General features: G+C 36.2%; 1 protein-coding gene across 1 annotated transcript in view; it reads left to right on the top strand.

Moving 5' to 3' along the window:
* The first annotated feature begins 2,181 nt into the window (after window positions 1–2,181).
* The window catches only part of caly (ubiquitin carboxyl-terminal hydrolase calypso), a 218,206-nt gene continuing 192,925 nt past the window's right edge, over window positions 2,182–27,462 (top strand). The window contains exon 1 of the mRNA XM_081762552.1: window positions 2,182–2,683. Within this exon, the coding sequence (XP_081618678.1) occupies window positions 2,626–2,683 (58 nt within the window). The 5' untranslated portion in view covers window positions 2,182–2,625. The remainder of the gene's footprint in view (window positions 2,684–27,462) is intronic.

The following is a 27,462-nucleotide window of genomic DNA, read 5'->3' as shown; positions in this document are numbered from 1 at the left end:
ACTTGTGGATGCCCAAATATGTGAACTTTCTATATCGAAAGTTTGAAGCATAAAATTGCACTTTTTTTTTTTTTTTTTCTAAACTCTTCAGTCCTTGTCCCCTCCCACTTCGATTTCATGATTTCGCACTCTGGTGAAATATATTAAACACCCACATGAAAAATACTAATATATAACCTCCCTTTTAGGAGCCCCTCCAACCACGCACCCGGGGCACGTGCCTTGCTTCCTCCCCCATAGTTGCGGCCCTGTGAGCTACATAAGTAACATACAGTGGTATATGTAATTCTTTGACTTACAAATGCGGAAGAAGGAAGAATTGCAATTTTTGTTTAACTTTCGAAAGAAGCATTTACGGGATTAAAAATAAGGTAGGAAAGTCAACACATTTGTATGAAAATTAAGTGAAACACACAACGGTGTATGCTTTCACCCAGCAGGCGTATTGTTTTGAATCCCAAAATGTGACTTTTGGAATCTTGCACTTAGGCTCACAGCGGAAGCGATGAAATGACTTGACTCCAGTGCCATGCCATGGTAACTCAGCGCTCGGGGGGAGAATATACGACGGTGCCCCCGTACATATGGGTGAGATCGACAGACTAGCCGCGAAGGGCCACCATGCTTGGCACGAAGCAGTAAAAAATTTTCAAAATTAAACCTTGCTTTCTCTTGATTTTGAGCACTTTTAATTACTTTTTCCTTGCATTTTATACATGTGTAGGCACGTATACATGTATTTTCCTCCCGAAGTTTGTGCCCCTTTACATCTGCACCCGGGGCGTTCGCCACATCCCAAGGCACGGCACTGCTTGACATCCATTGTAGCATTTCTCCCCACCGAACAACACCCCCAGAAATCTATTGTGATACCACTCCCAAAAAACATTTTGTTCAATTCTCGCTGCTCGAAAAGTCCTGTAAATAGAGTCTTACTGCAAAACAACTGAAATAATCTATTGTTTTCTTCCGTATTAATATGATCACTTTTTGTTCAAAGGAAAAGGTCTATTCACACACAAAGCAGATACGGTTACACAATATATTCACTCTGGTATCAAAATCTACTTCCCTTTGATATTTTACTTTTGGGAAAAAACTCTTAAATTTGTCAAATTTACATACTATACATAGTAAAATTTATACTAACCAGTCACTGCCTTGTTCTTATTTTATTAATAGGTCTATTAATTCTTATTATTCTCTTATTAATCTTTACAATCTGCGTGTTGTCTTGTATACGCTCTTGTATCAAATGCTTTTGCGTCCATTGCTCTACAAGCAACCGAAACGCTTCTTCTGTCTATCTTTGTTTTAATTTAGCACGCCACCTCTATTCAGCGCTTGTCAGTGGTACAATTTCCCGATTTTTCATTAAATATTCTTCAAAATGTTTAGGAATATCAAATGAACAAAAGTGAAGTGTGATCACTTGCAGAGTCGGATTTAGGTTTAGTGGGGTCCTAAGCTGTTGAAGGTAATGGGGCCCTTTGCGTGTCCAGATGAACGTAGGCACCCTATATACAGAAATGGATAAACTAATGATATTTTAGGAAGTTGGCTAGCATAAGGGGCACCATTACTTACATCATAGTAGCCTACACAACAGGAAGCACTGTTGCTACGTCCTACGTATATGTAAATTTTATTTTTCCAACTAGGTATTTTAATTGCCAAGTAGGTATTTTAATTTGCCAACTTGTTAAGAAATTGAGAACTTTGGGGGGGAGAAGCTTCACCCTTACCCCCCTTTACGACGCCCCTGGATACCACACTATTTTTCGATTGGTATGGTAAAATAGTATTTTCCATACTATTTTACCGTAAATTATTAATTATATGTAAATTTTGTTGTTTTTAAATGACTAAAACTAGGTAATCTTACGATGATGTTTTATAAGCTGGTCATTTGGGGGGGACAATAACTCATTTGGGGGGCCTGGCTCCGATGGGCCCCCCGTGGGTACACCCCTGTATATATATAAATGTCCACCCTTCGTACATCTAGTTTAGAACCTCTCCCATAAGACTTCGATTGTCCAGTACTATAATAGATGTCACATATTAACGAAACATTTCGTTAGAATCATCTCGGTAGGAACATCTCGCTAAGAACCTCTCGGTGAAGAAATCACAATCGAAATGTCTCGAAAGGTTCAAACAATCGAAACGTTTCGATTGTAACATCTCGCAATCGCGCATCTCTACCGAGTCAATTGGATCAATTTCCTTAAAGTTGAACCAGTGATGTCACTCAAATCATTTAACAATTACTTTTATGATTGTATTAATACCATTACTATATATTTACTTCAGATCTTTTCCTTTACAGTGAAGGATTCGTTATTTTGAAATGAATTGTTCCGGAGCTATTCATCACTGTCATAACTTGACACTTTCCGGAACTTCCCATCAGTCCATCGCTGTGTTAAAAACATTGCGTTGAGGGGTGATAAATACTTCTGTTATGACAGCTGTGTTGCAGTGCTGTGAAGTAGCGTAAATTATTAACAAACATGTAAAATTTGAAGCACACTTAAAGACATAAGTTCCTCAATAGTCGAAATTACTGTAGAAGAAAATTCATTCGACCAGTGAACTTCACCTATTTATTCTCCTTTCGGAATGCCAGTCGATATAAATAGGTTAACAGAAGGTTGGCTTGAACTAGAAAGCGACCCAGGTAAGATATCCTGTAAACACTTGTTTGAAGTTCATGTATATGTTTTGATGTCTGTGTCATTGTGCAAATATTAGCATAAATCAAATAATAGACAGAAAAAATCAGTTTGTGACTACTTTGTCCTGTCCTGTCAAAATATCAATTTGGGCGCTATCCTACTTTAAGTGACCATACATGAAGTACATGCTTCTTTCATTAGAAAATGCACTTTTGTTACCTTATGAACTCTGGAGTATGTTTAGTACAAGGGGTCCATAAGCACGAAAAAAAACAAAATTTACAGGAGAAATTAAGGATGCAAGTACTTAGACGGAACATAACGTAACCAAATCTAACCTAAACTAACCTAATATTAGTAGAAATAAGCGAAATTATATTTTTTTGGAAAATTATGCCGGACCACTACACTAATATAACATAAACTAAACTAACCGAATGTGAACAGAAATTACCAAAATTGTAACAATTTTTTTTTAGAGAAAAGAGCTGGACCCCTTCTGCTAAACGTAGGCCTGAATTCTTTCTTGCGTGCAGTTTTACTATACAGATTCATAGTGTGAGTAGTATTAGTAGTAGGAATGGGTTAGAAACCTCGCAGGGGTTGGTTGGGTTCTGTTCTCGACATGAAATGGGCAAATTAAAGACTTACCCAAATTTTTCTGTACACTTTATAATCAATAGATCCGTATAGTAAAACCCTTTCTTATGGGAGGAGTTGTATTCCTGAATGCAGGCTCACATTAGAGAGCTTCACTGTTAAGGGTATAAATACAACATGCAGATATGCCATAAAACAAAACAGTAGGGGAAAGAACCCCTGCTAGGTAACCACCAAAATGTACGAATTGTATCTTTCCTGCTTAAGGGTAAGGCGAAGTTAGTGGGTCCACATGGGCTGTCCCCCATAAGGATCAGGCACATCAGTGACGGTGAGTATTCGCATAATCAAGGATAGCGAAAACACTTGTGTTCCTCATGTTACTAGACGCCTTACATGTCAGAGAACTTCATCGCTACGCATTGTGACTTAACACGCTGCATTGACATAGGAATTCAGTTCATCGTACTTCCTCATGAAGGGCTTCTACAGACCTGGAAAGTCAGGGAAATTTACGAAATACGTATATCTTACAAATAAAGAAACAGAATAGGCTGCATCAAGCTGCTAGTAGATAGAAAATGCATATTAGAAAATTATCATACAGGGTGCGGCAGCGTTCATAGTAGGATATTAAAAACACACCATCAGGCAGTAACTGTAATCTATTTATTACCTCGTACGTCAATTAATAGTTAAAGGTATGCCATTTACTAATGTGTAAGTCATTGTCCATTGCGTGGATTACTTTTTGAATATGACTCCTGTCAAATGATACCCCCTCTGCAAAACACATTCATCTAGGCGGCGTTGGAAGCTTTCCATAACTCGCCGTAACGTATTCCCTGGGACATTGCCGACGACAGTTCTGATGCGGTCCTTCAACTCAGGAATGGTAGCACAACGTGTTCGGAACACTTCTTGCTTCAGGTAGCCCCAAAGGAAAAAGTCTACACATAAAAGATCAGGTGAGCGAGGCGGTCAGGAAATGTCACCAAAACGGGAAATTACTCTGCCTGGAAGTGTCTGTCGCAAGAAATCCATGCAAATTCTGGCTGTATGCAAGATCGCTCCGTCTTGTTGAAACCATAATTGTTCCACATCCACATCGACCATACCTAATTGGGGAAGAACGAAGTCTTGTAGCATCTTTAGGTAGCGTTCACTGGTGATAGTTACAGCCACACTGCTATCATCCTCAAAGAAGTAAGGGTAAATAATCCCAAAGGAAGCAACTCCACACCACACTGTGACACGAGAACTGTGCAAGGGCTTGATGTGCAGTTCATGCGGGTTTACATCACTCCAATAACATATATTCTGTTTATTCACTGAACCACATAACTCGAACTGAGCTTCATCTGACATCAGGATGGTGTGCAACATTTGTGGATTTTGGCGGAGATCACGCATGGTTAAGCAGAATGTTTCTCGTGAAACCCAATCGCGAGGCCTAATTTCCTGAACCATCTGCAGCTTATATGGGTGAAAATGGAGATCTTCGTGCAATATTCTCCTGAACGAGCGATCGAACATATGCACAGTTTGTGAATGACGACGAGCATATCTTTTTGGGCTACGCAATATTGCAGCACGAACATTTTCCACGGCTTCTGGTGTCTGCACAGTTCTTTCACTTCTTACCGGTTTTCCATTGCAAACAGAACCTGTTCGAAATGCACATACCCACCTCACAATGGTCCGTCCATCTGGAACTTTCCCATGACATCCCAGGTTGAAATGTTGCCGAAATAGACGCTGGGTAGCAATAACAGAGTCGTTATTCTTGAAATATCTTTCAACAGCAAAGGCACGATGCTGTGCACTCCACCGCTCCACACACTTGAAATGGCAGCTCATTAGTACACGAATGCGGCACGAGCTGGCGCGCATTCATGCAGTGCGTCATTGTACTACGCAAGTCAAATTACGCTATGAAGGCTGCCGCACCGTGTATTTTTAATTTACTTGATAAATTGAGATGGAAGTTAAAATGGCTTGAAGAGGAAAAGTAATGATTAAGACAAGAATCTGACTCCACGCAATTAGACATTAAAAACAAAATACAAGAACTGCGAAAGAAAATTAAGCATACGTAAAATTACTTTATGTGTGTATCAGTTTTATAAGGAAGCAAGCACATTCCGTGGAATTAGAAAATGAAATAATCTTTTTAGCTTGACGTTCCAACATTGCGTATAAACATTGACATGAAAGTAGAGAAAGAATTTTAAAACAGATGGGTGTTATTAATTTCGTAAATAGTTTATGTCAGTTGAGTTAATATGAGCTAGTTTTCCGCGATTAGCAGCCAAGGATTAGACCCCAAGAAGCTAAAGACGAAAACGATGTGAAACAGTCAGCTTTTATTCTTTCTAAAGCATTACACAGTGGATGGTTGGTGGATGCTTAAGCTCTCAAGGTGGGGTTGAAATCCCTTCTGTGTTTATTCTTTCTTCTATCATAGTAGTCTTTTAGTTTTCTCTCGTAATAGTTGACTCTTCGCTCAACGCTGTGTGTGTGTGGTTCATCATGTTCGTCTTGTGTTATGCTTTTTGTATTGTCTTTTTAGGAGTAGGTGATGAATTTGAATATTTCACGGCTTTGAGAGCTCTCAATGCTAAGTTAAATATAATATCTGGGATGAACAAATTCAGAAATAGGCCAGAACTGGTTCCACTTACTCAGAAGCTTCTTACAGAAGTCTGCTTACCGTAACTACAAAGCATACTTAGAAAACCTAAGAAAGGAGGAAGCTCAAAAAGAAGTAAAGAAGAAAAGATGAAACAAAACAACAGAGAGGTGATGGAGAAATTTACAAGGGAAAAAAGAGGCATGATAGTTTGGTCACTTTTCAACTATTTACAAGAGACCAGACCGCTATGAGCCCTGAAATATACAAATATTATCATTCTTTGTAATCTACCCTGGATTTTTGAACTCCAAAAGTCCAGGGTAATAACAATCTTGCATTATAACTAGAATAGAATAATATACAATTATTTATACAAGTTGTAATATAAATTAATAATACATTTATATAATACAAATAATGCTCTTGTCTAACTATATCAGACCTCCGAGCAGGGTGTCTACTGGACATGAAGGTCATGAGGTGGGGTTGTCGGCAAGAGATCATGAAAGTAGTGAAATTGAGTTTCAGGTCATGAAAAAAAGTGATTTTATAGAACAATATTTATGTGATACAGTACAGTTACGGAATAATAAATCGTAATTTTCCCCATGATCCGGCGTTAAGACCCTGCTCTCTCTCTTGGGGCTGCAGATAGTCACTGACTTCCTTGTTTCTACTAATACTGTTTTCAGTTTCCGTGTTGTTTTTTTTTTTTTTTTTTTTTCTTTCTTTTTCTTCAGTACCTCACGTATAATAACAATGGATGCATTATATTATATCCAATGCTTCAAGTACAGTATACAGGGCTGTAAATAGTCAGTAAAAGTATGCCCAATAATGGGAAACTGAGGATTAGTTTTAATGTTTGGTATGGATCTGGATGTGACACATTGCTTGTGTAAAGAATTCAGCGCTTTCATAAGCAGCTACATACACCTAACAGTAACACTCTTCTTTATTTTTTTATTTTTTTTAAGGTTGCATTAACTATTGATTTTTGAATAAATATTTTGTGAAGTCTACGAAGTGTTTATTGAAAGTTTTTTGCTCGTACTTCTTTGTTTTTATATTGTATATTAAAAAGGAGGCAAGGGAATTGGCCTAAGCAGCTGTGATTTTCTCTGGGCTTCGATGATTGCACAGCATTACCTATTTACCGCATTTTTTTGTTTTTTAAAGATTGAATTTCAATTTTCACAGCTGCTCAGTGGGGAGAAGGTGGCCAATTTTAAAAGCAGTTAATTATTTGATTTGTTATTGTAGCCTAGCCTACTTCATATTTAAAATGAGGATTGATGTCAGGTATTTAGTCAGCATTTCCACATTTTTAGTCAGTAAATTTTACCCTACAGCTAGTTTGCAGCTCTGAGTATATTATGTATATAATATACTTCATCCATTGTTATTTATGTATTTACTTACATTATTGTTTCACTTATCTGTTCAGAGAAAATGAGTAAAATAAGAGGAAAGACTTCTTTCAGAGATGAGTGGTTGGACTGGACAATAAATTCAAATTGGAATTGGCTTCAGAGGTTAGAAAACGATAAGTGTAATGGGTATTGCTCTTTGTGGATGACAAGTTTTGATATTAGCAACATGGGATGTCTTCAGTTCGATCTCATGCCGAAAGCAAAATGCATATTAAAAGAGTAAATTCTTCAAGTTTGACCGAAAAACTGTTTCACTTGGTACCTGCTAAGGAAGCAACTACATACTCTGTTCCTGTGAATGCTGCTCCATCAACTACAACTCTGTTGCGGTGAAAACCGAACTTCGTGAAGTGCGAACTTCAGTTGTTAATAACGAACTTACATATGCTATTGATAACAGAATCACAACATTCAATATTTGTGTTATGCCTAGAAATACTCAACAATTTTATCATCAAAGATGAAGTTATTACTGCAGAAATATTGTGGGCTATTAATCAAGTTATAACACCATTTCTGCTAGAAGTTTGGCATTTGTAGTGATCTTTTTAAAGTGATGTTTCTCGGCAAAATTGCGAAGGAGTTCAAGATGCACAAGGATATCTAGTTACACATGGACTGTGCCCATACTTTCAAAAAGAATTTACAAACGTGGTTAAAGAGTGTCCTATCATCTGTATTTCCTTTAATGAACGTTTAAATCCTGTGGCTCAGAAGGATCAAATGGATATAGTTTTAGATTTTGGGACGAGCAAGATATCTTATGTCCGCATTCTTAGGTCATGCTACTGCGGAGGACTTTCTGATAACATTTTTAAAAATTTGAGAGACACTGGTTTGGATACGAAAAAGATGCTGCAAGTATCAATGGACAGATCGAATGTAAACCTGAAGTTTTTGAACGACCTAAAGAAGTACTTAGATGATTCACCTTCAGATCCGAAGCTCTTGGACTTTGGTAGTGCTTCTTGCATGCTGTTCACGGTAGTGCTCGTATAAAATGGCAAATAGCAACTCCAAATGGTACATTCACAGATTTTTGCGCTCTTTGTATTACTTCTTCAAGAACTACTCAAGTAGACGTGCAGATTACAAACGCATAACAGGGTCACATCTCTTTCCTCTAAAGTTTTGCTCTATCAAATAGGTCGAAAGCCCAAAGTTATTGAAAGAGCTGTGGAAATGCTGTCACATATTAAGAAGTATGTTGACGCTTTTGAGGAAAAAGAAAAAACCTTACTGCATCAGAAAACATTGTAATTGTAAAACCTTTTGTAAGGAATGACCTGCTTCCACACAGTTGGAATTCATACGTTCTGTTTCTCTTGAACTAAAACAGTATCTCTCCAAATATCGAAGTAATGATCCTCTTTTGCCTTTTATGATTCACTGATCTGAGTTCACTATGCTTCGACACCTGTTGGCAAGAAATGTAAAGAATCAGGTTTTGGAATCGGCAAATACTAGTGAGAAGCTTCTCTGAATTGATTTGAAGAAGACAGAAAACCTGAAGACCTTGCGTGCTGTTAACATTGGATTTGCAGCTTTAAAAGGTAAGGTAATAAAAGATAGGAAAGTTCTTCAGCTCTATGGAGACTACAGAAAATTCCTTGTTGATATATGCATGAAGATTTTTGTCAAAAACCCTCTTGCTTTCAAGTTTGTTAGAGGTGCCAGCTGCTTCACTTCTGCAATTATGACCAATTTGTCTATTAAGACATACAGAGTGACTGCTGCATTAGAAGTTCTTGTTGAGACAAATTAATTATCTAGTATGGTAGCTCGCACTGCAAAACGAGACTACTTAGATTTCTCACCAAAGGAAGAAGTAATGAAGTATCTCAACAACTTTGATCCCAAAACTGATCGATTGGACCATTCTAAGAACCGCCTATTTTCAACACATTGTTTCCAGAGAATGATTCACTTCACACACACACACACACACAAAAAAAAAAAAAAGTACTGGTTTTGTTTCACGCCAACGCTGCTATTGAAAGGTTTTTCCATAAACAAAGAATACCTAGTAGAGAATCTTCATGAATATAGTTTGATTGCACAGCGTATGGTGTATGATGCAGTTTCTACAGTTGGTGGGGTATTAGCTATTAATGTTCCGAAGATGATCCATGCGTCCAAAAATGCATCAATGAGTAATGATGCTGTAGAAAAGTACAAAAAATGTAGATAAAATCCAAAAGAAAGTTAGCAGCAGAAGAAATAAAACAATTAGAATTGAAGAAATGATGTATTATGCAGAGTGCTAAAGAAGAAACAGAAGAACTGGAGAATGAGGTGAGGTGAAAATACTGAAAAAGATACTGTCTTAAATGTGCGTACCTTTTAAGTGTAAGATATAACCATTGTGAATTAATAATTCACAAATTTGTTATAAAATGTATACTGTAAACTATATAGCATAGTACATAAAATTTTGTGTTACATATTTTATAAAGCGTATAAAATACTGTATACAGGCTAAGGTACTCAAAAAAGAAATCTTAATTTGAATCTGCAAGAATCTGGCAGGGTTGTTGACAAATGGCAACTCTTTTTCCAATGCCTTGCATGTTTGGCCATTAACGTTGTCAATAGCTACCTTAAGTGATTCTTTGTTGAAGCTTATGAACATGTTGCATTCTTTAGTGACTTTTTGTCGTTCTTAAGTGTGTTAAACCAGTGTTGTACTGTCAGGTCATTTTCACATCCTTACCAAATGCCTGTCATATTTTTCTTCCTGTTTCACTAGCATCTATTCTCAGTTTAAAGCCGTCAAGCATACATGCCCACATGACATTTGGGTTTCCGATTGGTTGACCTACTTTCACTGACGTCCTTGCTGAATTCTAGTGACTATAACCAACAAGCAAACAAAAACGGTCTCGAGGCAGCACTATGGGGAGCGTGTGCAGCTTTATCACGGGGAAAACAACAAAACTCGGTGGGTGGCAAATTTACAGTTACTGTTACTTTCTCAGTTCTGTACTGGAACATCGAAGTAGACCTTTTCAAAGTAAGCGATTAATTATCGTTAAATCTAGTCAAGTAAAATTTGCACACTTCATGTTTTCGAAACCAACGATATAATAAAAAGATTTTTAAAAAAATTGCAAAGCCAGGTACCATAGCACATGATAAGCACTAGGAATAGAGCGTTAAAAATTTCGAGCATGTCATCCAAGAGTAAGAAGTAGATTTATGCATGACGTACTACATCAAAATTAAATTATTCTGTTTCGTACAACTCTCAAATTACAGCTGAAGATGTGACATGTTTGAACATCCGCTCGACTGGGTCACAGACCTGTTGACTTAGTCATCACGGAGTAAATAAAAAATATAGCAGATGTGTGTTTTGCGCTATTAATGGAAAATGGGTAACAGAAACTTGGAACAGCGTTCAGTGTTCGTGACTTCTTCGCTTACAAATAAATTCCAGAATTTCATTAGCAACTTTAGCTACCTGAGACTGTCTTGAAACAGATTTGATGGCATTGTGGATATTCTGCAGTAACAAAGTAGTCCAGCAAAAAATCAGGTCACAAAGACATTACTTGCAGAGTAACACAAGCCGTTGATGTATAGATAAGTAAGTACAGTAAATCTACAATTTACATATTAATTTGGACGCAGGATGGTCCATAAGATCGAAAGTCCGTTAAATCGCTAATTGTATTTTAAAACAAGACTTATTTTAAAAGGGATATTACCCTTGAATTGTGCCGTATAATGTAAATGTAAAATATTTAATGTACTTACTCTATTAGTAACAAGAAACCCCTTACAATTGTGTATCAGAAAAAAATCCTCAAGCTTGAGTTACTCACCCTGAAATCCTCAAGTTTCGAATAGAAGTTGTTTCTCAATAAATCACCCTGCCTAAAATGTTCGTAATAAGTCGACACTTCCAAATCTGTCTACGTGTACAATGATGTAGTCATATTCTATAAATTGAATCCGAAGTCCGTTGATTCGAAATCAGTTAAACCTTAGTTTTAGTGTGCTTCTATTTTACGACCAATTCAAAAGCTCCTTCGTGGCTAAGCAGTTAGCATACGTGGCCTTGGCATGAGAGACCCAGGTTCGATTCCCGGTGGGACCATATATGTGACCGTTAAGCTGTAGGTCCACGTCTCATATAGCCTTACTGCTGAAAGGGACGCTAAAAGCAAATAAAAAATATAATCACGACTGATTCAAGGAATTAAATGGTTATACCTCGCACTTTATTTATCATAATCATTTCATAATGATTATGAAGGTATCATAATCATTTACTTTAACCACCATTTGAAACTTTCAGTTTGACTAAAAAGTACACATATTTTTCAAACGGGCCTTACTTTTCCCAGAAATTTAACATTATAATTTGGAAAATAAGTTTTCCACGACAGCTCAAACTGTGTATACATTTTCTGGCGCATATCACACGATTTTCGAAATTTACTTCGACCCAACACGAATGCAAACATGGTCTTTTCTTTATCATGTTAAATATTCACGGTTGTGAAGTTGAGAATATTCTTTTTCTTACATTTCTTTAGTTTTAGGATATGTTATTTAATTTTTGCAAACTTAAAACAAGTGGTTGTACAAAAGTCTATGACTTTTACATCAAAATACACAAGTGGCAGAAATTCCTGTGTTCTCAAAAACATGGCAACATAGAGAACTGCCAGCTTTACCAAGTACTCAGCAACCGATCATAAGTAAGTTTTACTCTATTGTTGTAATATTCTACTCCGTCTGTTGTAGGGGCCGCGGTGGCTCAGTGGTAGAGCGTTCACCTCTGGTGCTTGGGGTCCCGGGTTCAATCCCAGCCCCCGCCAAGTGAACTTTGTGGTGGACAAACACCGTGTGCGTGGGTTTTCTCGGGGTTCTCCCGTTTCCTGCCACTTTCTTCATTCCACCATTTCATTAATTACTCATCATCACCGTCTCCTTTAGCCTAACCGGCATAAGCGTGGGACGTAAAACTCAAAGATTTTCCGTCTGTTGTATTGCGGTATTAGACAGTAACTATTAGTGCTGTCACATTTGCGATTTTCGGTTTTTTGAGAAAACCGGTTTTCGCGGTTTTCAAAACCGAAACCACAAAAACTCTTCGAAAGCGAAAGCCGCCCGAAACCGTGTTTGCGGTTTTATAAGCGAAACCATGTTTGTCCTTTTCAAAGCTGAAACAATGTTTGCTGTTTTTAATTACACCTTTTAACAGTTGTGAAAGCATGTATCAATCGAGACAATTGTATTGATTTATATATGTGTTTTTAACTTTTTTTTTATTTGCTCCAAGACTATTATGGTAATATGTGCAGCACTGTGCGAAAGGGATAGTTCGTTGGTTGTACAAGTCACAGCTAAATAGAAAATAAGGTATATCCCTATTTAAGATCACTACACATGCAACTCATGAAATTCAATTTGAAATCTCATCCACTTAGACTGAGATCTTTTATATTTGTTATCGCTACCTGTATGAATCAGTGTCTTATACAATTGTTGTTGGCATCTCAACGAAGAAATGATACCAAATGCCTAAATTGACGGTAATACCAGTACCAGATGTCCATGTGAGGCACTGAACAGAATGAGGCTCCCGTGATAAATCTAGTTTACGACGGTAACAGTGCCAGTGGACTGCAGTCTGCAAATTCGACAAATCTGTTAATATACAATACACGTTCCATCCCGTGCCTGGCTTTCTAGCCTTGTTTATAAATTTATAGTTTGTTTCATTAGCCTTTATGAAACGTTTGTGTTAAAATGAAACTTAATGTTTAATTCAAGAAAATACATCGTAGACTTTATACCGTTCATTATCTTAACAAATAGGGTAAATTATTACTACAATATATTTTGTTTCAAATTGATCAAATGCTCTATTACCGTTTCACATCTCCGTGTTTAATTGACACTTTATAACACGAACCTCCTGAACCTTGTGGTGGGAACTACGACACTCATCTTTGCTATGTGCAGTGTTGGGAAGTAACGTAACGCAAGTAACGCGTTACTTTTTGAGTAACGTTTCCTAGTAACGCGTTACATTTTTCTCAAAGTAACTGTAACTGTAACGCGTTACAAATTTTTAAGTAACGTACCTAGTTTGCGTTACTTTTTTCGCGTTACATTTCGGATGAGTAACTACAATATATGTATATTTGTTTACGGAAACAAATGTTTCTTTCCTGTAAGTGAATTTATCAGAATGAAACAATCGAGCATGAACTACGTATGTCAGTGACCGACAGTCACAGACACAGAGAGAAACAGGTAAGTTCATAGTGCCACTTGCTGTTTTTTGAAGATGAAGACAGCCTTAGGGAAATCACGTGTACTGATTGCCAGCTCCAAATCAATACATTCAGTGAGTGAACTAGGAGTGCAATAATACCGGTAGTCTATTTTACTTTGATTGTTGTTGTTTTTATAAAGATGGAGAACGAAAATATTTTACCGTTCGAACATTTGAAAGAATATTTTTCTCTTAAGAGCTGAGGATGATGGTAGACAGAATTTAAAAGTAAAGTATCTGAAGTGCGCGGCGGAAAATATTTATCAACAACTAGGGTGCCATAACTAACAATTTACAGTAAGGTGTTAATATGAGTAAACTGTGTTCTGATGAGCAGACCTGCTTTATTACTAGAAAATAGTTTGATGATGGTATATAATATTGGAGTTCTTTCAGATCAGTTTGCTTACCCTAGAGTCCCGTTGATTATAGAGTAGTGTAATGTTTCTCTATATTCTTTATTTTTAATTTTACATAACAACATTGTTATTATTATGTAATTAGCTTAACAGAATAATAATAAGCAACCATTTTTTCTAACTTGTAGGGTTGAGCACGAGTCAAGCTAAAACTCGACTCGAATTCAAGTCGAGTTTCGAGTCAAGTCAAGGGTAATATCCTTGAGTCGAGTTCCGAGCCGATTCAGTTTTTCGCGTCGAATTTATAAATGGCTCGTTCGTTTTAAGTCGTCTTGAAATCATGGCCTGATTACACTGGAAAACGAAAGCCATGAGAAATGTAAGCTAAACAGTAATATGGAATACTTTTAGTGTTGCTCACGAGAAAGGACACGGCTTGCATCTCCTCTCGTCTCGATAGCGAGATCACAAGAGATTTTTTTATGACAAGCTCAGCTCGGCTCGGCTCAACTGAGAAGATGGCTCGAGCCGCCTCACTTGGGGTGAACCATCGGCTCGAGCTGGCTTGGTATGAATGAGCCATTTGCTCGGTTCGGCTCAACTGAACCGAGGGCTCTAGCCGAGTCGGTTGGGTGAGCTGTTGGCTCGGTTTACTTCTCGGTTCGGGTTGATAGTGAATGAGCTGTGAGCCGAGCTGCTCGAGTCGTTGACAATTCTAAACCCGGGCCGAGCAGCTTTAAAGATATTTGGCCAGTGCTCTCTAACTTTTAACAGTGTTTGGCTCGAGCTCGAATACTCAACCTAGACCCTCAACCCAAATTCAGAAGCTCGTGAACAATGTCTTTGACTCCTAGACTTCACGACTACCGAGGTTGGCAATCAACTAGTTTTTTAGTATTCAAATACAAACCTTCTATCTTTCGTTTTATATACAGTGTTGTTAAAATAATAATAATAATAATAATAATAATAAGTTGTAGTAGTAATAGTGTCATTGATAATAATTATACTGTCTATGTAATATACTTGAAGAATGTACTGGAAACTACACACCGGATTTGGCTCGAGTCGAGTTCTTGGGTCGAGTTCAAAGATGTCTGTTTCTAGTCGAATCGAGTGTCAAAGAAAACTCGCTCGAACTCGCTCGTGTCCATCCCTACGAGTAACGCAGTATGGCATTTTATCAATGTTACATTATATGAAAATGGTCATATATCAAGTAAAAATTTGTCCTTGCATTTACATAAAGCGATTCAGAACGTGCAATAATAATAATAATAATAATAATAATAATAGCGTTCGTGATAATAGTACGGAAAATTTAAGTCATAATTTTTTTCACATTTTTAAAGTTTCGGACCTAAAAGTAACGCGTTACTTTCGAAGTAAAGTAACAGTTACTTTTTGGGGGCAAGTAACTCGTTACTAACGCGTTACATTTTAAGAGAAAGTAAAGTAACTTGTAACGCGTTACATGTTTACAAGTAACTTACCCAACACTGGCTATGTGTGGTCTCGGGTTGGATCACCAAACAAGTTAGATTCAAAGTCCGATGTTTCCATAGTTCGCGTCTCACTTTAAGTACATTCTGTTTTTATACAAGTTAATAAAGTCATAATGAACTCTATGTTTAAGAAAACTATTGTAAATGTATTATGTAATACACCAACACTATAATTGGGCTTATGCCTGTTGTGCTGATGGCAAATAAATAAATAAATAATGCATTACATAAGCATATATCCAATGCTGTAACATAGATTAAGCTTATTCCTGAACTCTCAGCGATGCATGTGATCTTTATTCGAGGAAACTAATCGTGCGTTCATTACGGTGAAATTTTATATTGATTGAAAATTGCTTGCGAAACATAGACATACATATTATATAAGTATAGAGATAATTCCAGCTATCTGTATCTATTTTATCTCTCTCGCCAAAACAAGTGATTCTTAACTTTCTAGTTTTCTTTTGTATTAATTTTCGTAGTTTTGCTGCAACATGAAGGATTAAAGAGTCAAAAATATTTTTTTCGCTGTACGAGTTCCGTAAATGTTGGATTTATTTTTACCCTACCTTACCTAGTAAAAGTTATACATATATGTATATATATGAACTTTAGAGGCAGACTATGCTAAGTCACTTTCTCGTCGAAATTCAGTTAAAAATACTTTTTTTTAAATTTTATTTTATTTATTTATTTATTTATTTATTATAGACTATGTTGTTTCTAGTTGTATCAGTTTGTAACTACTTAGTACAGTTTGAAAAAACAATACTACAGGTCTTAGTTAAGGAACCGGCTTTCACTTCTTCTGTAAAATTACGAAATAATGACATTTTAGTTTACACCTGTGATTCAGATATAATAAAATCATCACCATCACCATTATCAATCCACTGCTGGATGAAGGTCTTTCTAACAAGGAGAAGGCAGGCTTTGGTAAGTGAACTTCGGGGCCGTTTTTTGCGAGGTGTTAGTGCACATTTAAAGAGTTAATATTACAAACTGGAAGAGAGCAATGGCCAAAAATAACCGAGAAAAACCGTCTTAAAATTTTCTACTCGCCGCATGTATTGTAAGACGTGCAACCTTATCAAGTGACGGCGTGGCAGAGTGAGAAGAACCTGAGACTCAAATGTCCCATTCGAGTCAAACTTTTATTTTCGTTTTTAGCTTTAGCCAATAAAGTAGCCATTTGCAACTATAAGTAAAATATTAATTCACCATATGTTTATAATGTATTAAAAAATAGAAATTTTCAGTCACTTGTAAAATCTTTTAATATTTCACGTTAACTAGGAACAAAATTTAATCTCTTCCGTAACGGTTGTTGTGTAAAAATGTTCTTAAAGTTTCGTGTCTACATTTATTGACAGTGTGCGAATTACAAGGGGAATGAGGGGGGAATCTCCTTTCGTTATAGCAACATCCAGTATTAGCAAAGGGGATTTCCCCCTCAACTCCTTTGTAATTCGCACACTGTCAACAAATGTAGACACGAAGCTTCAAGAACATTTATTACACAACGACTGTCGTAACCATAATATAACTCGTGATATCAGTATATTTACGAAATAGATTAAATTTTCTTCCTAGTTAACATGAAGCATTGAAAGGTTTTACAAGTGATTGAAAATTTCTATTTTTTAATACATTATAAACATATGGTGAATTAATATTTTACTTATAGTTACAAATGCTACTTTATTGCTTGAAGCAGAAAACGAAAGTAAAAGTTTCACTCGAATGGGAGTCGAACCCGGGACCTTTTGCACTTGAGTCTCAGGTTCTTTTCACTCTTCCACACCGTTACTTGATAAGGTTGCGCGTCTTACAATACATGCGGCGAGTAGAAAATTTTAAGACGGTTTTTCTCGGTTATTTTTGGCCATTGCGCTCTCCCAGTTTGTAATATTAACTCTTTAAATGTGCACTACCACCTCGCAAAAAACGGCCCCGAACTGCCTTCTCCTTGTAAGTCTCCTCCACAACTATCTATCTTCGGCAATTCTTTTCCAGCTTACTCCCCAGCGGTTCTTGATTTCGTCACGCCTTCTTGTATGCAGACGTTTCCTAGGCTGTTTTTTTTTTTTTTTTTCTCTCGTGGTGTCCAGTTTATAATTGTTTTCGTTCATCAATCATAATTTCTTCTTGCAATACGTCCAGCATATTTTCTAGCTCAAGTTAAAATTAGTATCAGTCATTAGTTGCCAAGTAATTCATTATATATTTGGGCTACAAATAGCTCAAATCCACTGCTTTCGGAGCACAGAAATTCTATTTTTTGATCTTCGGATCTTGCTACACTGACTGAATGATTTAAATCAACACCGCTAACACGCTTGACTTCGGTTCGCGTGGTCCCGAGTTCTCGGTGGGGGGAAATGTTGAACGTCCTACGTGGTTCGGATTCCACTGTAATCAGTAGCTCCACGTCTCCTTTAGCCGCCCTAGCATAACCATTGGACGTTAAACTAAACAAACCAAACCAAAAATGAACGCAATATGTATTACTAACTGTAAGTCCTTGAATTTTTGCATATACTGTAACTATATGGTAGGGAGAGTCCTTGAACAATTGCATGTAGCTATATCAGGGGCGTCATTTAGGGGGGCAGGGAGGGGCAATTCCCCCCCCTGAGTTTGAGATTTATATAGACTTTGCCAATAAAATAGAAGTAAATCAGTGAAAAACGCGAAATTTTACTTATATCAAGGGGTCTTGCCCCCCCCCCCAAAGCAAAATCTGAAATGACGCTCCTGAGCTATATGGATCGAGTTTGAGGTGGTCGGTGGTCAAACTAAACCAAGTGAAATGTAGTTAGGGTGTAATTAGCACTTTAATTAAGCACAGTTTTAATCTAAAGTGTACACCAGGCCTAAGGCTTAGAGGGAACAACTAGTGTTACTGAAAATTTATTAGTCACATTTAATATCAAGTTACAATTTGCATTTACATATATTACTGGAACGAAAACTTTGACATTAACATTATAGCTAGCCCAAAGGCCATGAAAAACGTCACCTTTTGAAAACATTCTTACATCATAAAACAAACTACGAGTAATTTTAAAATATTTTGCAGTTTAGCTACGTTATTTGCACTATATTTAGAATAATATTTAGCAACTTATTTAAGTGGGCAACATGCGACTTGTTGTAATTAAAACCGCCGAAAACTATTGTTGTGATGTTATAGAAGCAAAGGAAAGCAACAATCATTTTAAAAATTTAACACAAATACGTCATTTTAAGCAGTATAACCATCACTACTCATGTGTTTCGTATTTCTGTAACGGTCTGAAATAACAGTTCTTGTAAATGGCATTATGGTCATTTAGACTAAGTCTTTTTGAAGCATCTACATGATGAGACGTTATATGTCTGCACGTTTTCGAAGTAAAGTATTTAGAAAAATTTAAATTTTCAATGTCTTGTAACTTTGTTCCTTTATTCATTCGAAATACATTAGAAATATACCACGATCATAGTATTTGACGCTAACAAGGGATATCACCCAATCGTCCGGCTCCGATTTCAATGATTTTTTTTTTCTTTTGTGTGTGTGTGCTGATAGAAGACATGTATTCATTATTCGTGATGATAGAAATTTTTGCCATGGTGCATGTTTTCTATTTTTCTATAATTTTTAAGAGTTGTGATGTGGTTATTAGATATTACTTCAGAAGTCCCTTACTACCCTTTGTAAACGGAGTATTAATGAAAGAACAACCATGTAGATACATATAAGTCCAAGGGGGAAGTCGTATGGTAGGTATGACGTTGACGGCAGCCATCTTGAAATCCGTCATTTTGAATTAAGGTCAAGTTTTTTTTTTTTTTTTTTTTTTTTTTTTTTTTAATGGGAATAGGGTAATATGATACATAATTGCGGGTTAGAATTTAATCAGGAAGACAATGGTGAAGTTAGTTTTAAGATACGCCCATTTGGGGAAAAGTTACAGGCATATTAATTGTTTATACTTACTACGTGCGTAAGTCCCTTACCTTTGCTTTTAACCCGCAATGATGATAAGTAGATAAAAGCTTTAGTAGTACATATTATGCTTAGAGGAAAGTGATACGGTAAAGATATCCTTGACGGCAGCCATCTTGAAATCCGCCATTTCGAATTAAAGTGAAGTTTGAAAAATGAAAACCATAGCATGTGACTCCTCATTTTAATAGCAAATTTTCCCAAAAAGCCAATGCTATGCTTATTTTTCTTCTATAGTTCACCAGTATGAATTTAGGACTGCTTCTAATGTGCACCAAATATCCATTATTCGATCCTTCAAATTGGCAACACTCCTAATTTTCACCGCATGTTTTAAGATTCCAACTGGCACTTTGCAATTGTTGCCATAGCTCATTTTTTCTGAATTTATTACATTTTTTAAGAGTTGCGATTTGTCAGTTCGTGAATAATGTTATGATAATCATCCAGCAATCTTTCTGAATTTTGAAAACTTGTAATGTCATTATTTATTTTAAACTAGAATATATGAGGAACCTATGGACCTATGTGACGTAAAAAAAAAAAAAAAAAAATACAAATGAAATTATAACAAATTGGTGTTATACGAACACAAAATTATCAGGAAATATAGCCTACATGTTGCGCAAACGACAAACAATAAAATATTTTTAATAAATACAACTTGAAAGGAACAGCAGCAATGATAGAAAATATCAAAGAGGCATCATATGACTGTTCCCAACACGCTGTTTTTACCATGAACATAAAGTGAAAACAGGTAACTTGTTTATAAAGAGGTGTAACTTAGTCGAGTTCCCGATCAATACTGATTATAAATCTTACAAATATGAACCATCGACAACAATCGCTAGAAAACGAATGACATTTTTGTCTGACTACCTAAAAGATTGCCATAGAAAATAAATAAATAATAAAGAAATAAATATAAAACAAAACAAAAGAACATTGATTTACATTACAATCATATTTCGTTTTGCTTTTTGAAGTGAATTTTCATTTTATTTCTTCTCTCATCTATTATCCATTACAAGCTACGTCTTCGGTATTACCTGAATGCAAAGTTGGAGTTGTTTCGTTGTGCGATGATTCATGTCAGTAAACGAGTTTTTGAAGGGCAAGTATAGGAAATAAATAATTACATGACATAGGAAATGAATAATTATATGGCAAGTCTTCAAAATTCAGAAAGATTGCTGGACGCTTATCCCAACACTATTCATGAACTGATAAATCGCAACTCTTAAAAAAAAGTAATAAATTTAGAAAACGTGAGCCATGGCAACAATTGCAAAGTGCCAGTTGGAATCTTAAAACATGCGGTGAAAATTAGGAGTTTTGCCAATTTGAAAGATCGAATAATGGACGTTTGGTGCACATTAGAAGCAGTCCTAAATTCATACTGGTTAACTGTAGATTAAAAATAAGCATACCATTGGGTTTTTGGGAAAATTTACTATTAAAATGAGATGTCACATGCTATGGTTTTCATTTTTCAAAACTTCTTTAATTCAAAATGGCGGATTTCAGGATGGCTGCCGTCAAGGTCATACCTACCATACTACTTCCCCCTAGACCTTATATGTATCTACATTTTTTTTTTCTTTCATTAACACTCCGTTTACAAAGGATAGTAATGGACTTCTGCAGTAATCTTTAATAACCACATCGCAACTCTTAAAAATTATAGTAAAATAGAAAACATACACCATGGCAAAAATTTCTGTCATATAATGAATACATGTCCTCTATCAGAAAAAAAAAAAATCATTGAAATCGGAGCCGGACAATTGGGTGATATCCCTTGTAAGATAAAATTGATGCGCATTGCACCATCCACGCCATTTGAATTATGAGATCTCCAAAATGTTGATGTTAGTGATACTGTATTGTCCGATGTTACACTGAATAATGTATGTGGTATTGTGGTTTTATTTAATATCTAGATTAGAAATATGTAATAAATTACCTAGTGCAATTTGAGAAAAATACAATTTTATGTTGCGTTAGCAACACTGCTTGTTTATCTATGGTATTGCAGAGTATCTAGAAGAATTTCCCCTTCAATATTTCACACAACTTGGTACAAAATTTCAGCATTTTATATATATATATATATATATATATATATATATATATATATATATATATATAATATATATATATTTGGTCTAGGAATTAATTCGTGCGGTTGGTTCGCACACATTGAAGCTGTAGTACAAACACAAAATACATAAATACCTTAAGAAAAATATTGTCCATCGCTAGCCACCACTTTCGCCCATCTGTCAGGCAATGTACGGATTCCGTGGCGAAAGAAGTCCTCATCCTTGGAAGCGATCCAGTCAGAGACTCATGTTTCGATATCTTCTGAAGAAGTAAACCGCTGTCCAATCAAATCGTTGTTCATGCAATCGAACAAGTAGTAGTCCGAAGAAGCAACGTGTGGTGAATACGGCGGGTGGGGTAAAACTTCCCATCCGACATTTTCTAAATAGGTTTTGACCGGTTTTGCGACATGTGGGCGAGCGTTATCATGTTGAACAATAAGTTTATCATGTCTGTTCTCCCATTCTGGTCGTGTTCTGGCCAGAGCTTGCTTCAAACGCATTAATTGTCGTCGATAACGTTCTCCATTCATAGTTTCACCCGGTTGCAGCAGCTCATAGTACACCACACCTTTCATATCCCACCATATGCACAGCATAACCTTTGCACAGTGAATATCTCGTTTTGGTTTTGATGGACCTGGTTCACCTGGTTTCACCCAGGCCTTTTTTCGTTTAGGGTTCTCGTAATGGATCCACTTCTCATCACCCGTAATAATTCGATGCAGAAACCCCTTTCTGCTCTGTCGTTGAAGCAGCAATTCGCAAATGGTTTTTCGTCTTTCAACGTCTCTGTCTTTCAATTCATGTGGAACCCAATGTGACATCTTTTGAATCATTCCCATGGCTTTCAAGCGTTTGGAGACTGTTGTTTGATCAACGCCTAATGCTGCTGCAAGTTGTTCCTGCGTTTGACACGAATCCTGCTCGAGTAATGCTGTCAATTCTTCGTCTTGAAATTTTTTTGGCTGTCCAGCTCGCTCTTGGTCTGCCAAGCCGAAATCACCACTTCTAAACCATGCAAACCACTTCTGACACGTTCGCTCAGCTAGAGCATGGTCACCATACACTTCCACCAAAATACGATGACTTTCAGTCGCACTTTTCTGCATGTTAAAGTAATGCAGCAGGACACCCCGCAAAAACACTTTATCAGGCACAAATTGCGCCATGTTCACTTAACTACAAACTGGTGTTGACGCTTTAATCCACTGCCCTATACTACGAACGATACGCGATGACAGGGGTTTGCAACAAATGTGTGGATACACGGAACTGTGGGACGCTCCGTTCGTTGCGCCATCTCTTGTCCACCCGCACGAATTAATTCCTAGACCAAATATATATATATATATATATATATATATCGCGGATCCAACAAGAAGGTAATAGGGGCTATAGCCCCCCTTGACGTTCAGGTATACACTCGATAAAATGGGCTTCAATCCTACTTTCTTTACACTGGATAAAGTGGCAAGCTATGGTTTAGCCCCTCCCTTAATCATATCCTGGATCCGCGTATATATATGCGGATATATATATATATATATCGAGAGAGAGAGAGAGAGAGAGAGCGAGAGAGAGAAAAGGCTATATACATAAGCAGTTGATTTTGTTTCGGAAAGGGCTTGAGCCCGATAACCATCCCCTAAATACGCCACTGTACATCAGTCAACCGTTGCCATATTATGTAACACAGCAACCAAACAAATTTTGAGTAAAGGCAATTTTAATAGTTATCATTATCAAGATTCGAGACTTTCGAGACTGACATAAATCTGATTTCGACTTATAGAGGTCTATCTCAGTCTCTGTCTCGTCTCGATATATAAAAGTCCGTCTCGGTCTCGGTACCATCCCTACTACATTTGCTTAGCAGAAATAAAATATATATGAGATTGTGTACGGAAGCAGCAGACTGTCTATTGCACTGCAAAGCTTTGTGCTGATAAAATCTGATACAAGTTTTTCACTCACAAAGAACAATATCCTGTTACTAAGGTGTGAGGGTAAGGCTGTGTTAATGGTTGAGTGTTACGTTTTGAACAGTAACAAAGAAAGCCAAAGCAGTGTTGCCAAATGATCCGCATTAAATTTCCCTATTCTAGCACCTGAAATTACCTTTTTTACAGAAGAATTCCCTATGCCTAAATCTAATATTATTATTTCAATAACTACTTCTACAATTGTAAGTAAAGTTTCAAATAACGCTGTCCTTAAAAATTTCTGTCTCTCTAGAAAAAAAAAAAAAACACCCACACACACAGCACTACACTTCCACAGTAGAATCAACAGGTACTAAGTAGTCTTAATACTGACACAGTCGAGTCTTTGAAGTTTGTAATTGATAGGTTCCTTTTTAAATAATAATAATAATAATAATCTTGTTTTTAAAATATAGTACTCCCACTCTTTCTTTTGTTAACAAAAAAGCACCATCTCCGTTTCTTAAAAAAAAAAAAAAAAAAATCTAGATCGCAATACACAATTTTATTGTTGAGTTGTTGCCACTCCGATAAATGTGAATGTTGTGGTTTTGCATGTGTTGATTGGTTTCTTATCGCAAGTCCCAGACACCTGCAATAGTTTATAGTGCTGTCGAATTTTTGTGACATTTGTGGTTTGCGGTTTATGAGAAAACAGGTTTTCTGAAAACCGAAAACGCAAATGCGGTTTTTAAAACCGATTTCGACAGCACTAGTAACTATACACGAGGGAAACATAGCAGACCGAGCCTGTCCAGTCATGTAACCTTACAGTCCAATTAATTTTTTGAACAAAATGCAATATTCATAGTCATTTTCAAATGCCAGTAGCTCATTCCGTAATTGGTTTAGAGACATGAAACAATATGCAAAATACTCAAAATGGAATAAACGGTATAATTTGTATTTATTTAACCAAATAGCCTAAGAAGAGGAGTCAAAAATTGAATACTTTATTTTTTTCGAGAAAATTGGATTTGCTCCCCTAGTCACTTTTTAGTGCCCCCCCCCCCTCCACGTGAAATCTAACGTACATACCACATTGAAAGAAGCAAAGTGTTCCCTCTGAAGACCTTGTAACTAGCATCAATAAAATAAACCTCTTCGGAGAATGGATATTTGTTTCTTTCTTCAATAAAGAAAGATTCATTCTGTAATATATATATTGACGCAATTAAGTTTCTGTAAATTGAAAATAATAAAAGCAGTAAAAGGGATGTATTGACTAGTAAATGTGATCAATAACATAGATTTTCAAAGAGAAATGTAAAAGATATTATTTAACTATATATAGTTACTTATGCTTCGAGGTGGCTACATGAGGATAACTACATGTAGTTATTTCGACTTCTAAAGAACAGCAGCTATACAAGAAGAAACTTTATAATCTATACTCAGAATTGTGTGGCATGCATAAATAGCCTGCTTCATTGATATCCAGACGTATTGCTCCTTTGTTTTGTCCATCCAACATTAACATTTATGTGCATGGTAGCAATATAAAAGAATATTTCGAGAAGAAACTCAGTAGAAAGTAGATACAAAATATTGGCATGTAGCTAGGTCATAAAGAGGAGATACCTTATATATGCTTATTTTCTATATTAAAATATAAAAAGAAACTTTTGAAAAGTAATGTGCTCAACTTTCAATGCTTTCGCACACGGTCTGCACAATAATACTAAAGCTGCCGTAATTCTATTGGTAAATTAACATTCACTAACTTGATACCGTAGATTTTAAGGTTAAGGAGCAGCGGTACTTGAATATCACTCTTTAAATTGTAACTTAAGAAAGTAAAGTGACGCATGTTTAGAAATGTTCACATGAACTAATCTTGGAATAACCCGTTATTTAGTAATTGCCTACATTTTCAATAGAAATTTCCATAATGGTCATCGCCGTTTCCTTAAAACATTTACAGTGACGAGACTGCTGTAATGTGTGGTGTGTGGCATCCATAACGATGGGATATGATGAGTTTACTGTAGAAGTTTTAATAAATTTCCCCTGAGGAAGATGCCAGTTTCCGCTGAAAATTTGAGTAATTACTAAGTGACAGCTTCTGCAGCAATATGATTGTTTCGAATTAAACATATTCGTTTGAGTTTATATAGTTTCAGCATCATCCTACCGTATAGTAAATGAACAAACGTTTTAACCTTTTCCCAAAATTCAATTTTGCCCTTTAAACGAAACAAAATCAAAAACTTCCCAACGGAATTGATTACAAAGAAATTCGTAAGTAAAGATTCATATTAAGAGTGAAGTTCTATCTAAAGTACAAGACAAAGCTCTATTACAAGACGAAAGTAGACACTTGAACTAAAGGGGTGACTCAAAATGCGCAGTAAAGTAAACAATTGTAGTATGTAGTATTAAAAAAGCTAGTACATACACGAGCAATAACCTTAATTATCTGCTCTCACTTGAACAAAGTTCCTAATCTTCATTTGTTTTATTTGTTACTTTGTTTTACACTATTAACAAAATCTTCAATTTCATGTATTTCGTGAAAAATATCATCATATTCTTTATCATCACCAGATTGATTGTGCTTTTGTGTCACTCTTCAGTACAGTTGCTCGTGGATAATTGAAAACAAGTTGAAACTGCATGATTCAGTTTTTAATTTGTACAACACTAAAATTTATGTACTGTATTACTTCGAACTGTACAAACAGGAGGTTGGAAACTTCGATTTACCACGATGCTTTATCATTGTTCAAGGGAATAACCTTTGCTCGAAATATTCAATATTTCGAATTAACAAAAATCTGCTGTATAACAAGGCATAGTCAGCATCTTTATGCCACAGTTGTGTGTCAAATTGAAGGTATCCCAAATCCTACATTAATTATGCAACATCCCATATTTCAGGTACCATTCTACTATGTAAAACTTATTTGCTAGAAAATTGATATATTTTTAATTGCTAGTTAAAATAACAAAAAAGTTTACGTGACTGATGTGAACAGTGGAAAACAGAATGTATGAATGTGTAATCAGCCAACAAAACGTTTCTCCCAGTTAAAATCGGGGGCTGCGGTGGCTCAGTGGTAGAGCGTTCACCTCTGGTGCTTGGGGTCCCGGGTTCGATCCCAGCCCCGTCAACTGAACTTTGTGGTGGACAAACACCGTGTGTGTGGGTTTTCTCGGGGTTCTCCCGTTTTTTCCCCACTCTTCATTCCACCATTTCATTCATTGCTCATCATCACCGTCTCCTTTAGCCTAACCGGCATTACCGTGGGATGTAAAACTCAAAGATTTCATTTTTTCCTGTTGAAATCCTGGTCACAAAAAAGGGCGAGTTTTTAGATTTAACTTCCAAATGTTCTTGAAAATTACATTTTGAATACCTATTATTAGAAGTTGTTTGTATTATTGATACTGGAGCTCGGAATTTGTATATATATATATATATATATATATATATATATATATATATATATATATATATATATATATATATATGTATATATAGGGTGGTCCTTATTTATATGAGGAAAAAGAAATTTAAGAATTTCCTTGGACTCACCTCCTAAAATGGTTCCATATGGGACAAAATTAAGCCAGGAGAAAAATTAGATCCATTGAATAATTTTAAATGGTGCCCCAAACGACCTAAAATTTTGAATGCGTTTACAATACATAGTATATGGGGAAAAGCTGGAATAAACTCTTGTAATTTACAAATGGCTTAAGGGAATGGAAATATATCTTGGATAATGGAACTAGAGGAAATGAACAACCTAATTTTGTATAGCATTATTATGGCGGCCATCTTGAAGTTCGCCATCTTGAATTCAGGTCAAAATTTTCAAATAGGAAGAGGGTCATATTACATATCATTTTGAGGTGGCG

This window comes from Thermobia domestica, chromosome 6 (genome assembly GCF_964235325.1).
Source record: "Thermobia domestica chromosome 6, izTheDome1.hap1.1, whole genome shotgun sequence".
In the NCBI taxonomy this organism is placed as follows: domain Eukaryota; kingdom Metazoa; phylum Arthropoda; class Insecta; order Zygentoma; family Lepismatidae; genus Thermobia; species Thermobia domestica.
This window is presented reverse-complemented; position numbering and strand designations above follow the sequence as displayed.